The 21,679-nt window shown below is 40.2% G+C and overlaps 1 protein-coding gene across 1 annotated transcript; it reads right to left on the bottom strand.

The window, feature by feature from the left end:
• Positions 1-718: 718 nt before the first annotated feature.
• On the bottom strand, positions 719-1,803 carry LOC111913398 (zinc-finger homeodomain protein 2). Its single transcript, XM_023909107.3, has one exon. It carries the CDS (start codon positions 1,634-1,636, stop codon positions 974-976), a length of 663 nt encoding a protein of 220 aa, XP_023764875.1. The 5' UTR covers positions 1,637-1,803; the 3' UTR covers positions 719-973.
• Positions 1,804-21,679: the final 19,876 nt, after the last annotated feature.

Genomic DNA, 21,679 nt, shown 5'->3' with positions numbered 1-21,679 from the left:
TTTTAGTTTAAATAACATAAAAGCAAAGTATAAAATAATAAGAAAACTTTTTAAATATATGTATAAAATAAACGTTCTCAACGTGGTAGGCAAAAAGCAACGAAAACACCCTCCCTAGCAACGTATTTTCTTGCTATTCCGTCGGTAAACAATTAAACATCTATGCATATCGCTTATATTTTATAAATTTGTAGCTTATTTTGGTTGGTTAAACTTTGGTTTCGAAATTATTAATAATGCTCAAACATAAAGCCTTACAATCTTCGTGCCAATTGCCAGGCCACAAGTGTCTCTTTTCGCGGTAACTAAAACCTTCTACATTAAATTAATACGCCATGCAGTAAGACCACAGGTTGACGAAGCTCGTATACACCAAATTTAATGTTTGTTGACTCTGTATGAGAGAGAGAGAGAGAGAGAGGGAGAGAGGAGAGAGAGAGAGAGAGAGAGAGAGAGAGAGAGAGAGAGAGAGAGAGAGAGAGAGAGAGAGAGAGAGAGAGAGAGAGAGAGAGAGAGAGAGAGAGAGAGAGAGAGAGAGAGAGTTGCTGAGGCAAATATCAGGTGACAGATGTGAATTATGGTAGCTTTGCATGTATCACACGTCTTCCTAATTCACAATCAACGTCGTCATCTTCTCTCACTGCATTAAATCCTTATGTTCAGTACGATGTGAATGTGTGTGTGAAATGACATGTTTAAAAAATAACCTTTTTGAACATCTATATACGCCAACAAACAACAATCAACGATTATCAACTCCGAAAATTCAACACCAAATCATTACGTCTTGATTAAAATATTCTACCATCTCTAGCTTCGAATGAAGCACAATTACCTAATTTTAGATATAGTTCGATCTAGACTGAGAAATCTCAGATCATGATCGATGAAAACCTTATGAAAAAGAAAACCACCCTAACTTATCTCTAGAACTTGAGATGAAATCACTTCTGTTTCATCCAACTGTGAATAACTAGGGCCTTTTACCGAGTGTATACTTGTTGTTGTGCATCCAGACCTTTAGAACTTGACGACTGATGCCTGTTTCATCGCAGAATTGCTGTACGACAGCCTCATCTTCTTTCTGAATGCGCCACCCTAACGCCTCCGCGAACGGCAGCATCCGATCCTTCTGATACTGGGTGAATTTCGTACGAAACCGCTTTTTGGAACCAACTCCGCTAGAGCTAGGGTTTGGTATGTCTTCAACATCGTTCCTTGATGTAGGCAGTATAGCAAGCGGACGCTGGTGGTGAGATGGCGGAGATCTCATCACATTCAGGTATCCAGCAGGGTTGTGGTGGCAATAAAACGGCGGCGGTGCCATCTGGTGGTGGTGAAACGGAGCTTGGTAGTACTGTTGTGGTTGCACCTCAAGTACTTTTCGGTGGAAGTTCCGGTGACAGCTGCAAGCGGCGCAAATCATAGCCTCCAAGGTGCCTTCATCACCGGCCGGCATGAACTCTCCACATCCGTCTCGAGCCTCTCTGCCAATGCTGAATGCCTGGTTCTTCAAGCACTCCTTGTACCGGAATCTTTCACTTCCTCCGTTCCTCCTCCCAGAATTTGCAACCGGAGTCACAGTCTCCTCCTCCTCCTCCTCCTCCTCCTCCTCCACATGCTCATGATGGTCCATTTTCAGTCTTTGCTTCACACACCCTTCTCACCGATTAACTAGAAACTGAACAGAATTAGCATAACATAGGTATAATGATGGATGTGTATTTATACACGAATTTATAATTACATAAATATAGATTAAAATACGAAAATATGTAAATAATAGAGAGAGAAGGGTATCGCCATGAATCAACTCCTTTTGTGAGATAAAAACAAGTGTGGATTACTAAAATTAAGAAAACTCCAAAATTTCTCACCCATGTTTTCTGTGACAACCAACAAAAAGATGGTTTTATTGTTTTTGTTTACATTTTTTTTAAAATATGTTATTGGGGTTGCAGTCATAGGATTTTAACAAGTACTATTTGTTTATTAATAGCAGAAAACAAATATTAGAAAAGGAGGCTTCAGTAGCGAAAAAGATGGCTTTTTTCACATGAAAAGGAAATCAGGTTTTGAGATGTTGATGGCGGTTTTAGTTGACCTTTTTCAGGTGGGCCCCTATTCAAATACTCCTATTCACATTTTTGAAACATTTTTTTTTAGTTTTTACAATTCTTCTTACCCTCTTATTTAATGTGTTATATCTTGGGTAAATTACGTCAACGAAATAAAAATAATTTTTTATTTTTATTACCATGATGTAAAACTTATTATTATTATTATTATTATTATTATTATTATTATTATTATTATTATTATTTAAGTATCTTAAACCATATATAAGTTACTTAGCACGATAGCCATAAATATATATGTTGACTTGTGAAATAAAGTGTTATCATCATATTTTTTTAAATGTAACATTTAGGTATAGTTTTCTTACTAAGGTAATATCAAAATTGGTTAATAAATTATTTATAGTGTTAAGATGTTGGGGAATGAAGTTTTGACAAAAAAAAAAAAAAAAAAAAAAAAAAAAAAAAAAAAAAAACTCTTATGTCTAGAGAAAGTTATTTGATGACAGAAAATTCTTCTAATAAGAGAAATCTCTCTGTCATGACATAAAGCTTTCATGGTCAGAGAAAACTCTTTTGGCCGGTGAAAGGCGTTGCATGAATAATAATGTGTTGTTGGGGTTGAGAATACGTTGGCATAGATCTTTTGGGGAGTCGTTAAACATGTTATGATGTATGGTAGGTGGTCATGCAAATCCTCCAAGGTTAAAGATTTAGAAACAATTCTATGGTGTTTTGTGATCGACTGATAATTAGGGCATCCTCTTCATGGCTAATTATGAATGAGTTTGATTTATCAGAATTAAGGTTCCCATGCATTTCTATAAATAAGCATACATCTCCATGAACATTTTGCGTAAAAGTTTCAACATAGCAAATCATTGTGAGGTTAAGAGTACATCCTTTGGAATAATTTGTAAGCAAGAGAAAATCTTTTATTTTGAGAGTCAAGTGAGGTGCAATCTTGGTGAGTGATTGTAATTGTTCTTGGAAGTTGAATAAAATCATATATATATATATATATATATATATATATATATATATATATATATATATATATATATATATATATCGCTCATTCTCTCTTGTTGGCCAGTAGATGTAAGGCATTTTGACTGAACCACGCTAAATATTGTGTATAGTTTTTTATTACATTTTTTATCCGGTTGAGCTTAGCTTGGAGATCTTTAGAGGAATGTGAGATATGATCAGCCACCTGTAAGAAGCAACAATGAGAAAACTGGTGCCAGATATAAGAAACTACAATGATACTTACAGACTGAGAGAATGAGAGAAACTTCATCATTTCTTCGTCCACCCTGAGTTTCTCCAAGTTAAAAACTTTAGTTGATTTCCTTTTTCGGAATCTCAAAGTTTTGATAGTCAAATCTATGGGAGCTTTCTTGGAAAGAAGAGAGAAAAATTTTCTTTCTTATCTGCCAATTAGTCGATGGACATAGAAGAATCAAGGTTGGCAAGGGTAAAACGTGCACTAGAACGAGTAGATTTGGATCCTAAGCATAACAAAAAAGTTTTGTCAGTTCAAGAACCTTCATATGAAATAAAATAAAATTTAGGATCCCTACTGGCAGCCATGGGGATAATGGCAGTTGAGGTTTCTTGGTGGCTAGGATGGTCGAGCTTGAATGTTCTGTCAATCTCGGGTAAGGTAAGGAAATTTCCGATCCTATCTTCAGTGTCTTCAGCAAGAGGAACAAACTCTTCAAACTTGCATTACTAGAAAAATACTTTTTAATGACACGCATTGCGTGTCATAAAAGGATACAAATGACACGCAAATGCATGTCAAGGAAGGCCATGTCATAAAGGAAGACGACACGCATTTGCATATCGTAACTTGACGACACGTATTTATGAAACACATTTACGAGACGTAATACGTATCATCAAAGCCCATGTCAAGAAAGGTCATGTCATAAATGAATATGATATACATTTTTGCGTATCGTAAATTTAAATGTTTAAAAACAATATTTATAGATTTACTAATTTTCAAATTAAATTTGCATTTAATGTCTCATAATAGAAAATAAAATAACATTTACAAAAAATACAATCCATTGCACAAAATTTAATATCATACAAATAATTGTTCCAATAGTAGACAAATGTAATACATCAAATGTGAAAGAGATGAAATTCATCAACAAAATAATAGTCGAACTACAAGAACTTGTTGCCTACCTTCACAGCATCCGAGCTACTTTACTTGACACTATGCACATCAACAAGACCTACAAATTTGAATAATGGAACCATTAAATTCACATAAACTAATAAATCCCAATAAATTTATTGGGATTTCGTAAAGAGCAACTAAAACCAACTTTTAACCTTCAACTAAAACAATGTAAAAGACGAGGGAGTGGAATACTTACTTGTATAGAAGTAATAGATGATTGACTATAGGTTCGTGGAGGAACACATGAAGCTACTTTAGACAAGAAATATCCATGTTCTAATATTGCATCTTTCAATTTTAAGAAGCAACCTGAAAATAACCGAGCAAAAAAAAAAGTTTAAAGAACTTTAATACATTGCAATATCTTGGCAATCTATAACCAAACCCGTAATTATAATCATAATTTAGTAATAGAATGTAATATGATATGAATATCATTGAATATTAAAAAAAATCAACCTGGTGCATTACTTCTAACACTTCACTCTCTGCATATAATATTGCATATAATATGTTGGAGTTGTTGATCATTGAAAGAATCTGATCACACAGTTCAATTTGGATGTAGATTTTCTCATTTTCAGCACCACATTTCTTTATGTTGCATTTCGTTCTGAATGGGTAGTTTATGTTGTTATATTTACCACACTTCTAGCTCCCATCAGGAATATCTCCTTCTGAAAACAAAAAACATGCAAAATCATATATAATCTATCTGATTCTTATGTATATATGTTATTTCCAAAAAACAAAAATTAACACTTTGAAGCCTGCAACCAAATTCAAACAAACCCATAATTATAAACTTCACCTATTGTTACCATTACCTTGTACCGGTGATGACACCACCATTGGTTCCAGTAGCTTGTGATGTGGGTTCAGAACTCGATGTTTCAACTGTAGCAACTTTCTTGGTCAACCTGAGTATATGTATGGTCAAACTACAAATTCACACTAACTGAATCTTCTTAAATGGCTTTCTGAACCTGACATAACCCATCCAAATTTTGATCAATTGGCTTTCTGAACCTGCTAATAGATTTTTCTAAAACAATCATTATGAAACTAAAAACAACAAAACTTTATTTATAAAACCAAATAAGTGAAACTATAAAATGACAGCGGACTTGAAAGAAATGATGCTCAAATCAATTTATTCATAACTTGGAACAATAAATTTTCAAGCTCTCTTACATCATGAAATTTTTATTTATTTATTTATTTTATCTACAAATAAACCAAAAATGCTAATAATTTTTTTTGATAAATAAACCAAAAGTGATGGTCAAAATGACACCTGACCTGCCATAGATGTTGATCAAGCGACATTTTGAATCTAAGTAATTTTACCAACAATAATAAATAAATAAATAAAAATGATATTTTGGCCGCTTTTTGCATTCCTAAAACAATGATCCAAAATTGAAAACATTTACCAAGAAGTGAGTGTCTTTAAATTGAAAATAGAAAAATGATACAATGACTTACAAGTTCAACGAAGGACATTAAAATATATAGGCTCTAGAAAATTTTGAAGTCTCAAAGAAATTTTAATAAACAAATCTGTTGTAACGATCCAATTTTCAAGTCCAAAAATTTCTTTTTAATTAACTAACTCATAAATATATTCATAAGAAAATACTGTGAAATCACATCATCTCATAAAACAATGTATCATGTCTGAAAACCCGAGTCATAAAATAATAACATGTCAGAGTACAATTCCAGAATATCCATAGTGCGGAAAGACAATGAGTGTGTGTATGATGTGTCGCTACCGTGCCGGCTCCTTCCCCTTCGCTGAAGAGGTACCTGAAACAAAAACTGTAAACTATAAGCACAAAGCTTAGTGAACTCCCCCATCGTACCACATACCATACAGTCACATAGCATACATACTGTCGGGCTATTCTGGGGTGCCGACCTACCTGGTACGGCCATTTTTGGGTGCCGACCTACCCGTACGACCATTCTGGGGTGCCGACCTACCCTTGCGGCCATTCTGGGGTGCCGTCCTACCCGTGTCAAGACCTTCTGGGGTGCTGACCTACCCGTCGGTCCTAACAACTGACCCTCGGGGACTATTCCACCCCCTACTGCTACTATCACATATATCATAACGTAAACATACTAAGATATATATATATATATATATATATATATATATATATATATATATATATATATATATATATATATATATATATATATGGGGTGTCCGAACTACCCTTCGGTCCTAACAACCGAACTTGGGGACCATTCCCCTCCTACTACCACTACCACATATAACGTATCATACCAGCATATAAATATCTCACCACATAATGTCAGACATATCTGGGATGTCTGACCTAACCTGCGGTCCTAACAACCGAAGTCTACTACTATCACATATAACATATCATGCCAGCATATAACATATCAGGTAGTAGCAAACCTAGATGATATCACAAAGACAATCATCTAATCATACAGCTCCTACTGGTAGGCCGACATTGTGGCCGTAGACCCACCGCTACTAGAAGGTAACTCACCTCGTACGAGTAGCTGCTGATAATCTGTGCGGGAAGCCTCTATCTGCTGCTGCTCCGAAAATCCTCTGGCTATAATCCTCACAAAACACTCAGTCAGAAACTGATATCTACTCTTGGGGTAAAATGACTATTTTACCCCAAACCAAGTCCAAGTTAAATTCAACTTCCAGTTGACCCAACTCGCCGAGTTGGGCCATCAACTCGTCGGGTCCCTTTCCTTTACTCGTCCTTATCCACGACTCGACTCGTCGAGTTTGGCAACGACTCGACGAGTTCCCCTTCTTTACGAACATCAATGAACCTTCATCCGACTCGCTGAGTGGGATGAACACTCGTTAAGTTCACCTTCATCTGATGAACAAGTCCTGAACCCGACTCGCCGAGTTGTATAAACAACTCGTCGATTTCATCTTCATCCATAAGGAGATTGCCTTGGACTCGCCGAGTCTATTCTAGCACTCGTCGAGTCCCATGAATTCCATGTCTAAGGCTAAGTCCAACACATTGGGTCACTCCTTCAGACCTTCTACAACCCTTCTAACACCCAACTGGGTTCTTTTGACCCTCAACATATAAGGGACTGTATGCCTTGGACTCGTCGAGTCCCAAGAACGGACTCGCCGAGTCGATAATGTCCACACCCTAAATCCTCGATTTCTGATGTACAACCTTTGACCAAAAGATAGATCCAATCCCCTAAGCTTGATCTAGCACGTAAAGTTTCGAACTTTACGTGCGTGCATAGGACTTTTGAGCCAAAAAGGCTCTAAAATGGCTCTTATGTTGCATGGGACCTTCCTTGGGTGCAAAAGCAACCCAAATCTGCTTTGTGACTCTTTCCAAGACTTAGGTCCAAAGTCTTGACCCCCAACCATGTTTGCAATCATGGTTGGCCACCTCATATGACTTAAAAAGCCCTAAATCTTCACCAAAAAAGGATCTACCAAATGAACATGCAAGGTACAGACTTTGTACCTTTCAAGGACTGAAAATGATGCACCAAACTCGAATCCTTCAGTCTCCTCTTGATCCTTCTATGCTCTTCCTTCTTCCTTGAGGTCAAAACCCACAAAAATTACTCAAAAGCCTTAGATCTTGCACCAAAACACTTAGCGTTTACTAGAGATGGTTTCTGGGAGAATTAGAGACGAGTGGTGGATGAATGAGATTATTAAATAGGGTGCAACACGCTTATATTAGGGTTTTTGTTCAGTCAGAGCCTACTCGTCGAGTCCAGGACCCGACTCGACGATTCCATCACTTAAATCCTACGTCCCATCCGCTTCTACTCGGCGAGTTGGTCCTTCAAATCACCGAGTCCAAGGCCAAAAACGCAAAATATTTAAATAAATTACATACCAGGAACCAGGTGCTACAAATCTCCCCCACTTATTTTAGACTTCGTCCTCGAAGTCTGCTGCTCGTTCCTGAAACAGCTCTGGGTAATGCTCCATCATCTCCTCCACTGGCTCCCAAGTCCATTCCAAGCCCTTCCGATGTTGCCATTACACCTTCACTAGCTCAACCCTCCTGTTCCTCAGATCCTGTGACTTCCGGTCGAGGATCGCTACTGGCCACTCAATGTAATTCAAGCTGCCATCGACCTGAATATCTTCTAAGGGTACCACTGCTGAGTCGTCCACCAGGCACTTTCGTAGCTGGGAGACGTGGAAAGTGTTGTGAATCTGGCTGAGTTCGGCTGGCAGATCCAACCTGTACGCCACCTTGCCCACCCGGGCTAAGACTCTGAATGGTCCAATGTACATGGGGCCCAACTTGCCCCGTTTCCTGAATCGGATGATGCCCTTCCATGGCGACACCTTCAAGAGAACCATATCCCCGACCTGGAACTCTAGGTCTGCTCGGCACTTATCAGCATAACTTTTCTGCCGACTCTGAGCAGTCTGAAGTCTGCTCCGGACCTGCTGAATCCTCTTTGTCGTCTTGAGCACTACTTCGGTGCTCCTCATTACCCTATGTCCAACCTCGCCGCAACATATCGGGGTCCTACACCTCCTCCCATACAGCATCTCGAAGGGAGGGCGGTCAATGCTCACGTGATAACTGTTGTTATAGGAGAACTCTGCCAATGGAAGGTAGGTATCCCAACTACCCCCAAAGTCTAACATGCATGCTCGCAGCATATCCTCTAGAGTCTGGATGGTCCACTCGCTCTGACCATCCGTCTGCAGGTGAAAGGCGGTGCTAAAATGCAGACGAGTACCCAGCTCGTCATGAAACTTCTTCCAAAACCTGGAAGTGAACAGTACATCCCTGTCGGAAATCACCGAAACTAGCACCCCATGCCACGACACCACCTCCCAGATATAGATGTCAGCCAACTTCTCGGCTGAGATACTCTTCTGAATCGGAATAAAATGGATGCTCTTAGTCAATCGATCGACGATGACTCATATCGAATCCACTCCCCGCGCGATCCTGGGAAGCTTTGTGATAAAATCCATCGTAATGTCATCCCATTTCCACAGCGGGACATCCAACGGCTGCATCTTGCCGTGTAGCCTCTGGTGCTCGGCCTTGACCTTCCTGCAGGTCAAGCACCACTCCACGTACCATGCTACATCCCGCTTCATGTAGGGCCACTAATAGTCTAAACGAAGATCCCTATACATCTTCGTCACCCCGGGATGAATGGAGAAATGAGATTTATGCGCCTCCTCCATCAGAACCTGGCACACACCCCCAAGGTACGACACCCACACCCTACGGTGTAGTGTCAGTAATCCTCGGATGTCATAGTCGAAGAAGGAAACCTGCCCCACAATCCGCTCGCTCTTCCGATGTTCCTCCTTCATGGCTTCTTGTTGGGCCTCCCGAATCCGCTCCAACAGCGGAATCACCACTGTCATCCTCAGACAAATATCCCTGATCAGCGCTGCCTTGCGGCTAAGTGCGTCGGCCACCACATTGGCCTTCCCTGGGTGCTAAAGGATCTCGCAATCGTAATCCTTCACCACGTCCAACCACTGACGCTGCCTCATGTTTAGATTCGGCTGATCCATGAGGTACCTCAAACTCTTGTGGTCAGTGTAGATGGTACAACAAACCCCATAGAGGTAATGACGCCAAATCTTGAGGGCGAGCACAACAGCCCCCAACTCCAAATCATGCGTCGGGTAGTTCTCGTCGTGAGGCTTCAGCTGCCTCGAAGCATAGGCGATGACATGCCCTCTCTGCATAAGTACCGCGCCCAAACCTGAAATGGACGCGATGCAGTACACAACAAAATCCTCCATGCCCTTTGGCAGGGATAAGATTGGCGCCTCACACAATCTCTGTCTCAATGTCTCGAATGCGGCCTGCTGCTCAGGCCCCCAACGAAAAACCACGGCTTTCCTCGTTAGCCTGGTCAGGGGTACGTCTATCTTGGAGAAATCCTGGATGAATCTCTGATAGTAGCCAACTAATCCTAGGAAACTCTGAATGTCGGATGGAGACCTCGGAACCTCCCATCTCATTATGGCCTCCACTTTGGCCGGGTCCACTGATATCCCGTTCTGGTTGACAGGGTGTCTGAGAAACTGCACCTCGTGCAACCAGAACTCACACTTGGAGAACTTAGCATACAAGTTCCCCCTTCTCAAAGTCTCTAGAACTTCTCGCAGATGCTCCTCGTGCTCCTCCTGTGTCTTGGAGTAAACCAAGATATAATCGATGAAAACTATCACAGACCGATCCAACATCGGTCTGCACACGCGGTTCATGAGATCCATGAATGCGGCAGGAGCATTGGTGAGCCCGAAAGGCATCACCACGAACTCATAGTGGCCATAGTGCATCCGGAACGTTGTCTTCTATACATCCCTTTCTCTGACCCTCATCTGATGATACCATGAACGCAGATCAATCTTGGAGAACCAAGAGGCTCCCTGTAGCTGGTCAAAGAGGTCATCAATCCTCGGGAGTGGGTAACGGTTCTTTACCGTTACCTTATTCAGCTCCTGATAATCTATACACATCCGATGCGACTCATCCTTCTTCTTTACAAATAGAATCGGGGTTCCCCAAGGAGAACTACTTGGTCTAATGAATCCCTTGTCTAACAGCTCCTGCAGTTGTGTAGACAACTCCTGAATCTCAGAAGGAGCCAACCGATACGGTGCCTTGGCTATCGGAGCCGCAGCAGGGACTAGGTTGATCCTGAACTCCACCTGTCGTTCCGGAGGTATCCCAGGCAACTCCTTGGGGAATACATCCGCAAACTCTCGTACCATGGGCACATCCCCCACTGTCGTCTTTCCCACCTCCCGGGTGTCCATGACATAAGCGACATATCCGGCGCAACCCTGCTGAAGGTAACGCCTTGCCCTCGCTGCCGAACATAAGGTTGGCCCTCACTGTGGCCTCTCTCCCTGAATCACTAACTCTCCCCCTCCTAGGGTCCTGACTCGCACCAACTACTGTGCGCAATCTGTCACCGCCCCATTGGGGCTCAGCCAATCCATGCCGATAATAACCTTGTTCTCCGGCAAGGGTATGGGAACTAAGTCTACCAGGTAACGCTCCTCGAACAACCTCAAAACACAATCTCAGAAGACCTCTGATGCTCGCACCGACCTGTCGTCTGCAATCTCAACCTCTAAAGGGCAATCCAACATGTCCGAAGACTCAGGAAACTTCTTACTAAGCATAAGAGAGACAAATGATCGGGTAGCACCTGAATCAAACAATACCTGAACTGGGATACCGTTCACATGGAACGATCCTAAACAAAGCACATACATAACATATCAAAATCACAGCAGCATATCATAAAAGCATAAACAAGAAGTCATACCTATCACCACATCGGGTGCAGTGCGTGCCTCTTCGGTAGTCAAATGGAAGTCCCGGTTCCTCACCACTGGAGCCTTAGCCTTAGCCTGCCGGCCATCAGTAATCCGCAGGGTCGCTGGAGCTGGCGCCTTCACTGGCGCTGCTGCTGCTGTCAACTGGGGGCAGTTGGCCTTCTTGTGGTCCCTCTGGTTGCAGTGGAAACATAGCAACTAAGACGTCTAAATAACTGGTGCAGGGGCAGTACAATCCCTGCTGAAATGCCCCGTCTTGCCACACTTATAGCAGCCCGACGATCCCAATCTACACGCCCCCTCATGTGGCCTGCCGCATTTCCTGCAGCGGCCTGGTCCTGACTGGCCTTTCGGCCTACCGTCTGATCCCTTGGGCTTCTTCCCCGAAGCCCCATTCGTCTGCCCCTCCTCTACCTTCCTCTTCCGGACATGCTCTAGATCGATCTCCCTCTCCCTTGCCCTGGCAATCATGAAATCCAAGGTTGGGCAAGCTGAAAAACTAACATGCTCCCGAATGTCGGCTCGCAGCATGTCATGATAGTGGGTCCTCCTCATGTCCTCATCTCCCGCATACTGGGGCACCAACAATGCCCTCTCCCGGAACTTTGCGGTGATCTCCGCCACAGTCTCCGTAGTCTGTCTCATATCCAAAAACTCTCTGGCCAGCTGCTGAAGCTCTACAGCTGGCACAAACTCTACCCTGAATCTGGTCACAAAGTCTGACGAGGTCATAGCCTCAACAGCCGAGACTTCCAAGGAGTCAACAACAGACTCCCACCAATCTCTAGCTCCGTCTCTTAAACACCCTGCTGCATATCTCACCTTCGACCCCTCGAGGCAGAAGCTGGTCAGCTGTGCAGACTTAATGTCCGCAATCCATCGTCTGGAAGCAATGGGGTCCTTCGCCCCGTGCAAGTCCGGCGCGCCACTGCCCCTGAAGTCCTTAAAGGACAATGTGCGGGATCCTGACTGGCTGGTCGCCAAGTCACTCCTGAACACCCTAAGGCGATACTCCATCAGCTCAACAATCCCTTCCTTGATCGACCCAAAGATAACCGGGGTCGCATCAAGGATGCCTCTAGTGATCTCAGATGCGATGAACTCGCGTAGCCTCTCGTCCACTGGTTTGGAACCTGAACCCGAACCCGATCCCTCTCCCGAGCTTCCCATTGTTGGTCTCGGCTGTAGTACCACCATTCTGCAATACATCATGACAACCGTCAGTGATACTAGTACATCTAGGGGGATCACACCCATCACAAGCTCCTTGGTCTTGCCTCAGCCTTCCTTAATTCGAGTACGGATCCTCTGCTTTCAGCAGTACGGGCCCATACTACCTTCCACATCTATCCGTACTTTCCTCAAGGACTGCCTTAACTCCACCAGGTCCCTTTTACCACTGCTGATCTCTGTTACTCTCATCCTAGGCTTACCCTAGGGAAAATCGATGACTCTACCCAAACCGGTCCTCAGCTGCTGAAGGCCTCCTTGTGATGCCAATTAGCCATCACCTGAATACCATCACATGTAACAAGGATCAGATAACCCTTCAAGTAAAAGACTCATCCCTACAACGGTTAGACTCAAACGAGAGCTGCGCAATAGGGCCAAATCCAGCACACTGAGATTATTCAATCCTAATCACATGTGATGTGGCGTACTTACCTAATGGCTAACTCCCATCATTCAGAGTCCTAGAAGCACGGAGCAAGCAACATTCGGACACAGGAAACTACTCAAACAACTCTCTTCTCTTAACGAGAAATTGTAACAGCATACAATGTTGAGCTCATACTACCAGGCATAACCTAAACAGGCTATCCTATTACTGTCTACTCAATACTAGCATGCAATTCTCATAAGTTGGAGCACATATAGCAGGCACATTAGGCGTCAATCCTAGATCCTTAGTCCTATTCTAGCATGCTGTTCTACTGAAACTGATAAACATAATATAAACTTGTATGGGTACTTTAGGGAATACTTACTTGTGCTCGGACGGTCGCGCACATCACACACATTGTTCTTTCCCAAAACTCTTTCATATTAGCTTTTAGGAAACCATTTTTCTTGTAAAAATCTTTTAATCCCTCGATTTGAGTCCAGACACCCCCAAGGGTGTGTCCGAATCCCTCAAACCAGGGCTCTGATACCAACTTGTAACGACCCAATTTTCAAGTCCAAAAATTTCTTTTTAATTAACTGACTCATAAATACATTCATAAGAAAATATTGTGAAATCACATCATCTCATAAAACAATGTATCATGTCTGAAAACCCGAGTCATAATATAATAACATGTCAGAGTACAATCCCAGAATATCAATAGTGCGGAAAGACAATGAGTGTGTGTATGATGTGCCGCTACCGCGCCGGCTGCTTCCCCTTCGCTGAAGAGGTACCTGAAACCAAAACTGTAAACTGTAAGCAGGAAGCTTAGTGAGTTCCCCCATCGTACCACATACCATACAGTCACATAGCATACATACTGTCGGGCTATTCTGGGGTGCTGACCTACCTAGTACGACCATTTTGGGGTGCCGACCTACCCGTACGACCATTCTGGGGTGCCGACCTACCGTTGCGGCCATTCTGGGGTGCCGTCCTACCCGTGTCAAGACCTTTTGGGGTGCTGACCTACCCGTCGGTCCTAACAACTGACCCTCGGGGACTATTCCACCCCTACTGCTACTATCACATATATCATAACGTAAACATACTATCAGATATATATATATATATATATATATATATATATATATATATATATATATATATATATATATATATGGGGTGTCCGAACTACCCTTCGGTCCTAGCAACCGAACTTGGGGACTATTCCCCTCCTACTACCACTACCACATATAACGTATCATACCAGCATATAAACATCTCACCACATAATGTCAGACATATCTGGGATGTCTGACCTACCCTGCGGTCCTAACAACCGAACTCTACTACTATCACATATAACATATCATGCCAGCATATAACATATCAGGTAGTAGCAAACCTAGATGATATCACAAATACAATCATCTAATCATACAGCTCCTACTGGTAGGCCGACATTGTGGCCGTAGACCCACCGCTACTGGAAGGTAACTCACCTCATACGAGTAGCTGCTGCTGCTCAAGAAATCCTCCGGCTATAATCCCCACAAAACACTCAGTCAGAAACTGATATCTACTCTTGGGGTAAAATGACTATTTTACCCCCAACCAAGTCCAAGTCAAAGTCAACTTCCAGTTGACCCGACTCGCCGAGTTGGGCCGTCAACTCGTCGAGTCCCTTTCCTTTACTCGCCCTTATCCACGACTCGACTCGTTGAGTTTTGCAACGACTCGATGAGTTCCCCTTCTTTACGAACATCAATGAACCTTAATCCAACTCGCTGAGTCGGATGAAAACTCGTCGAGTTCACCTTCATCTGATGAACAAGTCCTGACCCCGACTCGCCGAGTTATATGAACAACTCGTCGAGTTCATCTTCATCCATAAGGAGATTTCCTTGGACTGGCCGAGTCTGTTCTAGCACTCGTCGAGTCCCATGAATTCTAGGTCTAAGGCTAAGTCCAACACATTGGGTCACTCCTTCGGACCTTCTACAACCCTTCTAACACCCAACTGGGTTCTTTTGACCCTCAACATATAAGGGACTCTATGCCTTGGACTCGTCGAGTCCCAAGAACGGACTCGCCGAGTCGATAACGTCCACACCTTAAATCCTCGATTTATGATGTACAACCTTTGACCAAAAGATAGATCCAAGCCCCTAAGCTCGATCTAGCACGTAAAGTTTCGAACTTGACGTGCATGCATGGGACTTTTGAGCCAAAAAGGATCTAAAATGGCTCTTATGTTGCATGGGACCTTCCTTGGGTGCAAAAGCAACCCAAATCTGCTTTGTGACTCATTCCAAGTCTTAGATCCGAAGTCTTGACCCGCAACCATGTTTGCAATCATGGTTGGCCACCTCATATGACTTAAAAAGCCCTAAATCTTCCCCAAAAAGGGATCTAACAAATGAAAAAGTAAGGTACAAACTTTATACCTTTCAAGGACTGAAAATGATGCACCAAACTCGAATCCTTCAGTCTCCTCTTGATCCTTCTATGATCTTCCTTCTTCCTTGAGGTCAAAACCCACAAAAATCACTCAAAATCCTTAGATCTTGCACCAAAACACTTAGGGTTTACTAGGGAGGGTTTCTGGGAGCATTAGGGATGAGTGGTGGCTGAATGAGATGATTAAATAGGGTGCAAACCCTCATATTAGGGTTTTTGTCCAGTCATAGCCTACTCGTCGAGTCCGGGACCCGAATCGACGAGTCCATCACTTAAATCCTGCATCCCATCCCGCTTCTACTTGGCGAGTTGGTCCTTCAACTCACCGAGTCCAAGGCAAAAAATGCTAAATATTTAAATAAATTACATACCAGGAACCAGGTGCTACATCTGTAAACATATCGAAAATGGTGATGAAACGGACCTGGTGCAAATTTTGATCAAGTGCTTTTTGAATGTGTCACTGGATAGACCTAGAAAAATAAATACAAATTAAGTTATTTTTTTATAAATTCTAGTATTTTACCACTAAATAATAATATAAATAAAGTGAATAACTTGCCAGAAACGGTGTATGCTTTGAACTCGCTGGCAGCGTTTTGTTGAATTTCATACCAACAAATGAAATCAATTAGCCAAATGAATTTATATGGAAATCATACATAGATGTTGAAAATATCAATTGCACTATTTAAGAAATACTCGATGCAAAATATCAGACATATAAAAATAAATAAAAAGGCTCAACAGAGCCTATATGTAACACTGGAAACTCAAACTGCTGGATTGCTATTTAATTAATTATGGTTGTTAGGATCAACATATGATAAATCTAATTAATTATACATAACTACATGAATATTATATATTTTTATTTTAATCTATATGATATAGAAACATACCATGGTCTGACTGAATCTTCTCTAGGATCAGCCATGGACAAGCTTTGACCATGTCCTGACGAGGATGAGGGCTCTTTAGTCATTTGAGTCGATGATGTTTAAGCAATTGTTTTCTCTATATCAACTGATTATCATGCTTCCAAAATCACCTGCTCGCATTCAATATTTTTTAACTGATAATATGACATTATAAATCAACAAGATTTCTTTTAACATTAAAAATTGCTATTTATTAATCAAAATTTGCAGAGAGAATCCCTTCTCTTTCCTATTCTAGAACATCAAGTTTTATTGAACTACCCACAATAGTTACTCCATTAGGCACTTGATGAGGCTTAGATGGAACAGTATCTCCATATTCTTCATTCATTTTTGCTCCAAGTGTTTGTGTGCATTTAATAACCCAATAGTAAATAAAAAGATAAACAAATAAATAAATAGATATAAATTTAAATATATATATTTATATATTTATACACCTCGTATCATGGTATAGTCTTTGAAGCAACATTTTCTTCTTCCTCCAAAGCCATAGCAACCCTATTTATCTTTGCCTTTTCAATCTTAGGCAACATTGCAGAAGCTCCATATTTGCATTTTTCAATGAATATATGTTGTTTCAAGTGAAGTGTGTATATTACAAACAGAAGGGTATATTTGTCATTTATATAATGTAGAACATAAGCTATAGTAACATACATTTAATAGCTCGGAAGCAATGGGACATATACGAGGGTCTTTTGTAAGGTATTTTGTAATGAAATCATGGAACCCAGGTGACATGGAACATGAAATATTATAAAATAAAATATAGAGCCAGAGATGCAAACACAAACATAAAATAAAAATCAAAATTGAAGATATTAAAACAAGAGAAAAAGACAAACCATTTCTCTTTATCTTCAAGCATAGGAGCTGGTTCAATGGAAATCATAATAAACACCTGTTGCATGTTGCAGGTATTAAGTAGGTTAATTTTCTGAAATTGAATTATTTAAACATCAAAAATACAAATATGAAAATAGAATAAATATACAAACACTATTACTAACCCTCATTTGATGCACATCTGATCTTGGAGGAAGGACATGAAAAAAATAAAAATATTATTAAAGCAATTACCAAATATTATATAATATTTTCACGATTGAGAAAAATGAAAAATAGATCCACGCACCTGGCGGATTGCAGCTTCAATTTTCTTTTGTGCCTCCACATCAAAAGGGTGTGCATAAAGTAGTTCCTGTGTTTTGATTTTTTATTTTAAAACAAACAAAATACCATCAATTGGGTTAGTAGATACAAAATTACATAAGATAAAAATGACATTTTGAAACATATTCGAATCAAATTAAGACAAGTAGCTCCACATAAATCAAACTATTACTTCTATTAATTAATATCATGAGATATATTACAGAAATTAAAGTAAAATCTAGGGTTTAGTTAGGTTACCCCCACTGAACAGTAGGTGCTTCGTAATCCTAGGTTTGGAGCAGTTGATGGTATCGTAGGGGCAATGATCAACGATCTGTTGAACGGATGAAGTTGAGAAGTCGTCGACAGATGCTCCTGGGCAGGGGAAAAAGAAAGGGCAGGGCTGGTTGAAGTAGGCAGTAGCGGTGACCACCGGCGAGGAAGGGAGGAGAAAGCATACGGAGAAGAAGAGGAAGAGGAAGAGGAGAAAAAGTGTATGTACCTGAGGTTTCTTGATAGAAAAAGTGGTATAAGGGTTGTGTTTTTCCCTAATTGGCTCCCAATTACCAGAAAGAGTTTGGGTTATAGTATTTAATTGAATCCCCTGGTTTAAGAATGTTGTAGTTTGCAACAATCTCGAAAAAATGGGGAGATAGCTCTGGAAATCTGATAAGAATGGGGTTTTCAGCCATGTAAAGGAGGCGAGGGTTTTCAGCAAGGCAGGTTTTTAATTTTTGGGGATTTCATTTTCCCCCTAGCTAAATGGATGGAACGTGCGTTCTATTAAAACTTATAAAACGACATCCTTAGACGGCACACATTTTATTATAGGTGCCCTCTGTGTGTTTTTTTTTTTTTTTTTTTTTTTTTTTTTTTTTTTTGTTTAGACACTAATTTTAGGGCATGCAAAAATGCGTGTCCTAAATCCTTTAAATTTTGGGAGAGATGACATTATTTTTAGGACACACACATTTGTGTATCATAAATCACTGCGTGTGATGGTTTGCATGTCATTAAAGGCCTATATTCTGGTAGTGTTGAAAGCTGCAAAAAAATCAAACAACATAAGAAGTGTCAATGCTAGGATCCTTAGCATAAAATAGAAAACCCTACCTTTTAACCCAGGACTATGGCAAGAGATCTGTACCAGGAATGGAGTCGTGTTTCATGAAAAAGTATTTTCCTTTCGAGGAACCATCATTATTCTTGGACGAAAAGTTGTAGACGTGGGCTAATTCATTCTAACAAATCCTGAGATCCTTGGAGCGGTTTAATCAATCGATCCAATAGAGGATCCTCAAGACCGTTAGCATGGTTTGATTATACGAGACATTGGTAATCTCAAGTAACTTGGAAATAATCCCAGGAAAAGGATAAGAAAGACCTAGGGTGAAAGGGAACTTGGGAAAATAGACCCAAGAAGAAGAAACGGAATCCGGTTGGATCCTTGCATCAAAAGCTCTAAAAACGGCACCAGCGAAAAAATCCCGAACCGATTTCAGTGCTTCGATGTTGTTTTCTTCGAAAGTACAAGTTTCCTCATAAGACAAGGCCTTTTGATCGATGAAATTATCATTAGGAACGGCGATGACATTTGTACGAGAGCAAGTTACGTTTTTACCCATGAGTAAAGACGAAGAAAAATAAGAGGAAAACCAACGAGGATAGTACCCTTTGATGGTATTCGATAAATTTCGGAAGGGAGATGAAAGAGTAACGCAAAAACAAAAGACTAAATATCCTATTTATACATAAATTATGGAAAGGTAAAAGGGTGATTTGACATATTACTATGACAGCTTCAACGGCTAGAAATCTACCCATTAAGATTCAAATTACCCTATCCGTTAGAACTTATAAATCTTTATTCACGTTATTTATTTTAAAATTATACCTTTAATTATTTTAAATTAACCTTGATACTTCGTAGGTGTAATTTGGGGGAAATTATTTGGTCCAAGATCGCCAATCCTATTTACGATCTCGGATCTTCAGGATCCTTCAAAATCCTGAACCTTTCTCCGGATCCTGACTATTATTATTTTTATTTCCTAAGACTCTTAACGATCATATTTCTATTTTTTTCTCAGATGTGTAGAAATGGTCATTATGAGACTTATTGTCATCAAAGAATCGTTTCAACCATGCTTAAGACACATGAATACCAAATCAAACAATTTGTATATGCTAATTCAAGAGGATCCCAGAAATATCGGACTTATTGTTATTTAGTCTAGACTATAAATACACTTGTAATGCATATACTACACACATAATTAGCTCTACTACTACATTTGTACTCGTATATCTTCATCATTTCTATAATTTCACATTCAAATAAATAAAAATAACAAGGTAGGTTACCATAGCCTTTTTGGTTGAATAATATTTAATCAATTTTTTTTACCAAAACAATGATACTTTGTCTTGATATCTTGGGATGCCCCTATTGTTTTTAATCTTTGATTTTTGTCTTAGATTTAGATGTCTCTAGCATAGTAAACATGAGCTTGTTCAAACCAATTGACAACATAGAGATGTTGCAAATCTTGGGATAACCTCATCTAAGGATTGTTTCGTTGTGATTTTCCACATCCTTGGAATATTCCCTTAGCTTAATTTTAACATGTCAATGTTAAATGTATGTGTATAAGTTCCTTACAATATCATACGAAGTTATGCAACATGAAAACTTTACCATCTGGTGCTATAGGAAGCTTTCCAACTATATCTATGCCCCATTTCATGAAGGTCCATGGAGATATAACAAGATGTAGATGTTTAGTTAGTTAGTGAAAGATATTGCTATGTATTTGGCATGCGTCACATCTTTGAGAATACTTTATCACGTCTTTCTTCATCGTTGGCCAATAGTATCATGTCATAAATATCTTGGAGAAGACTACATAGCCTCCTACGTGGTTACCACATTCTCCTTCGTGAGTATCTTTGACGATGATAATGGATTCATCATCATTAAGACACCTAAGATAGGCGCATGCCACTGATTTTCTAAACAATATATCATCAACGATGTTGAACCTGGAAGCTTTGATTATGAAGTTTCTTGGGAATTTTTCATTTTGGGAATGGATCTATTTTGGAGATAGCAAAGCATATGTTGAATATAAGATTCTTTAGGATTGAGGTCCTTGGCTTAAGGATATTGAACACGTGCCAACTCTTCTTCTATGTTTTTCTATTTATGGGTGAAGTGACATAAAATATAGGAATCTTAATGTCAGGATGAATCTTGAAAGCATAACCAAGATTGGATAATGCATCTGCTTCCGCGTTATCCTCTCTAGGTACTTGTTTTATGTCAAAATCTTGGAACATGGATGCCATGTTTTTTGCTATCTTAAAATATGAAGCTAGCTTTTTATTTTTCATAGGATATTTTCCATTAAATTGGTTTGTAACTAGTAATGAATCAACGTGCACCTGAAGTTTTTTGATCCCTAGATCTTGGGAGATTTATAAACTGAAGATTAGATCTCGTATTCTGCCTCATTATTGGTTGCTTGAAAATGACAATTCATTGAGTGGGGTATAGTTTCCTTTTGTGGCGATTTTAGTACGACTCCAAGACATGGTCCCTTAGAATTAGAAGCTCCATCTTTAAATAGGGCCCATTTATTTCATTCTTCTGTATCTTAAACCCACTAAACTTCCTTTTCGGCTTCGGGTTGAAGGTCCAAAAAAAAAAAAACAAATCAGCCGCATTGTCTGCTAATGAATGTGATTTTATTGTGGATCTTGGCTCATATTGTAAGTTATATGCACATATTTATACATACCACTTAGCCATTCTCCCTGACATCTTAGATTTTCTCATCACATTGTTAATTGGATAGTTAGTTTTCACACATATATGATGAGTTT

This window comes from Lactuca sativa, chromosome 9 (assembly GCF_002870075.4).
Source record: "Lactuca sativa cultivar Salinas chromosome 9, Lsat_Salinas_v11, whole genome shotgun sequence".
Classification (NCBI taxonomy): domain Eukaryota; kingdom Viridiplantae; phylum Streptophyta; class Magnoliopsida; order Asterales; family Asteraceae; genus Lactuca; species Lactuca sativa.
This window is presented reverse-complemented; position numbering and strand designations above follow the sequence as displayed.

Excerpts from the sequence above, each read along its gene's own strand:
- LOC111913398 (XM_023909107.3), bottom strand. The coding sequence starts at position 1,636 with ATGGACCATCATGAGCATGTGGAGGAGGAGGAGGAGGAGGAGGAGGAG.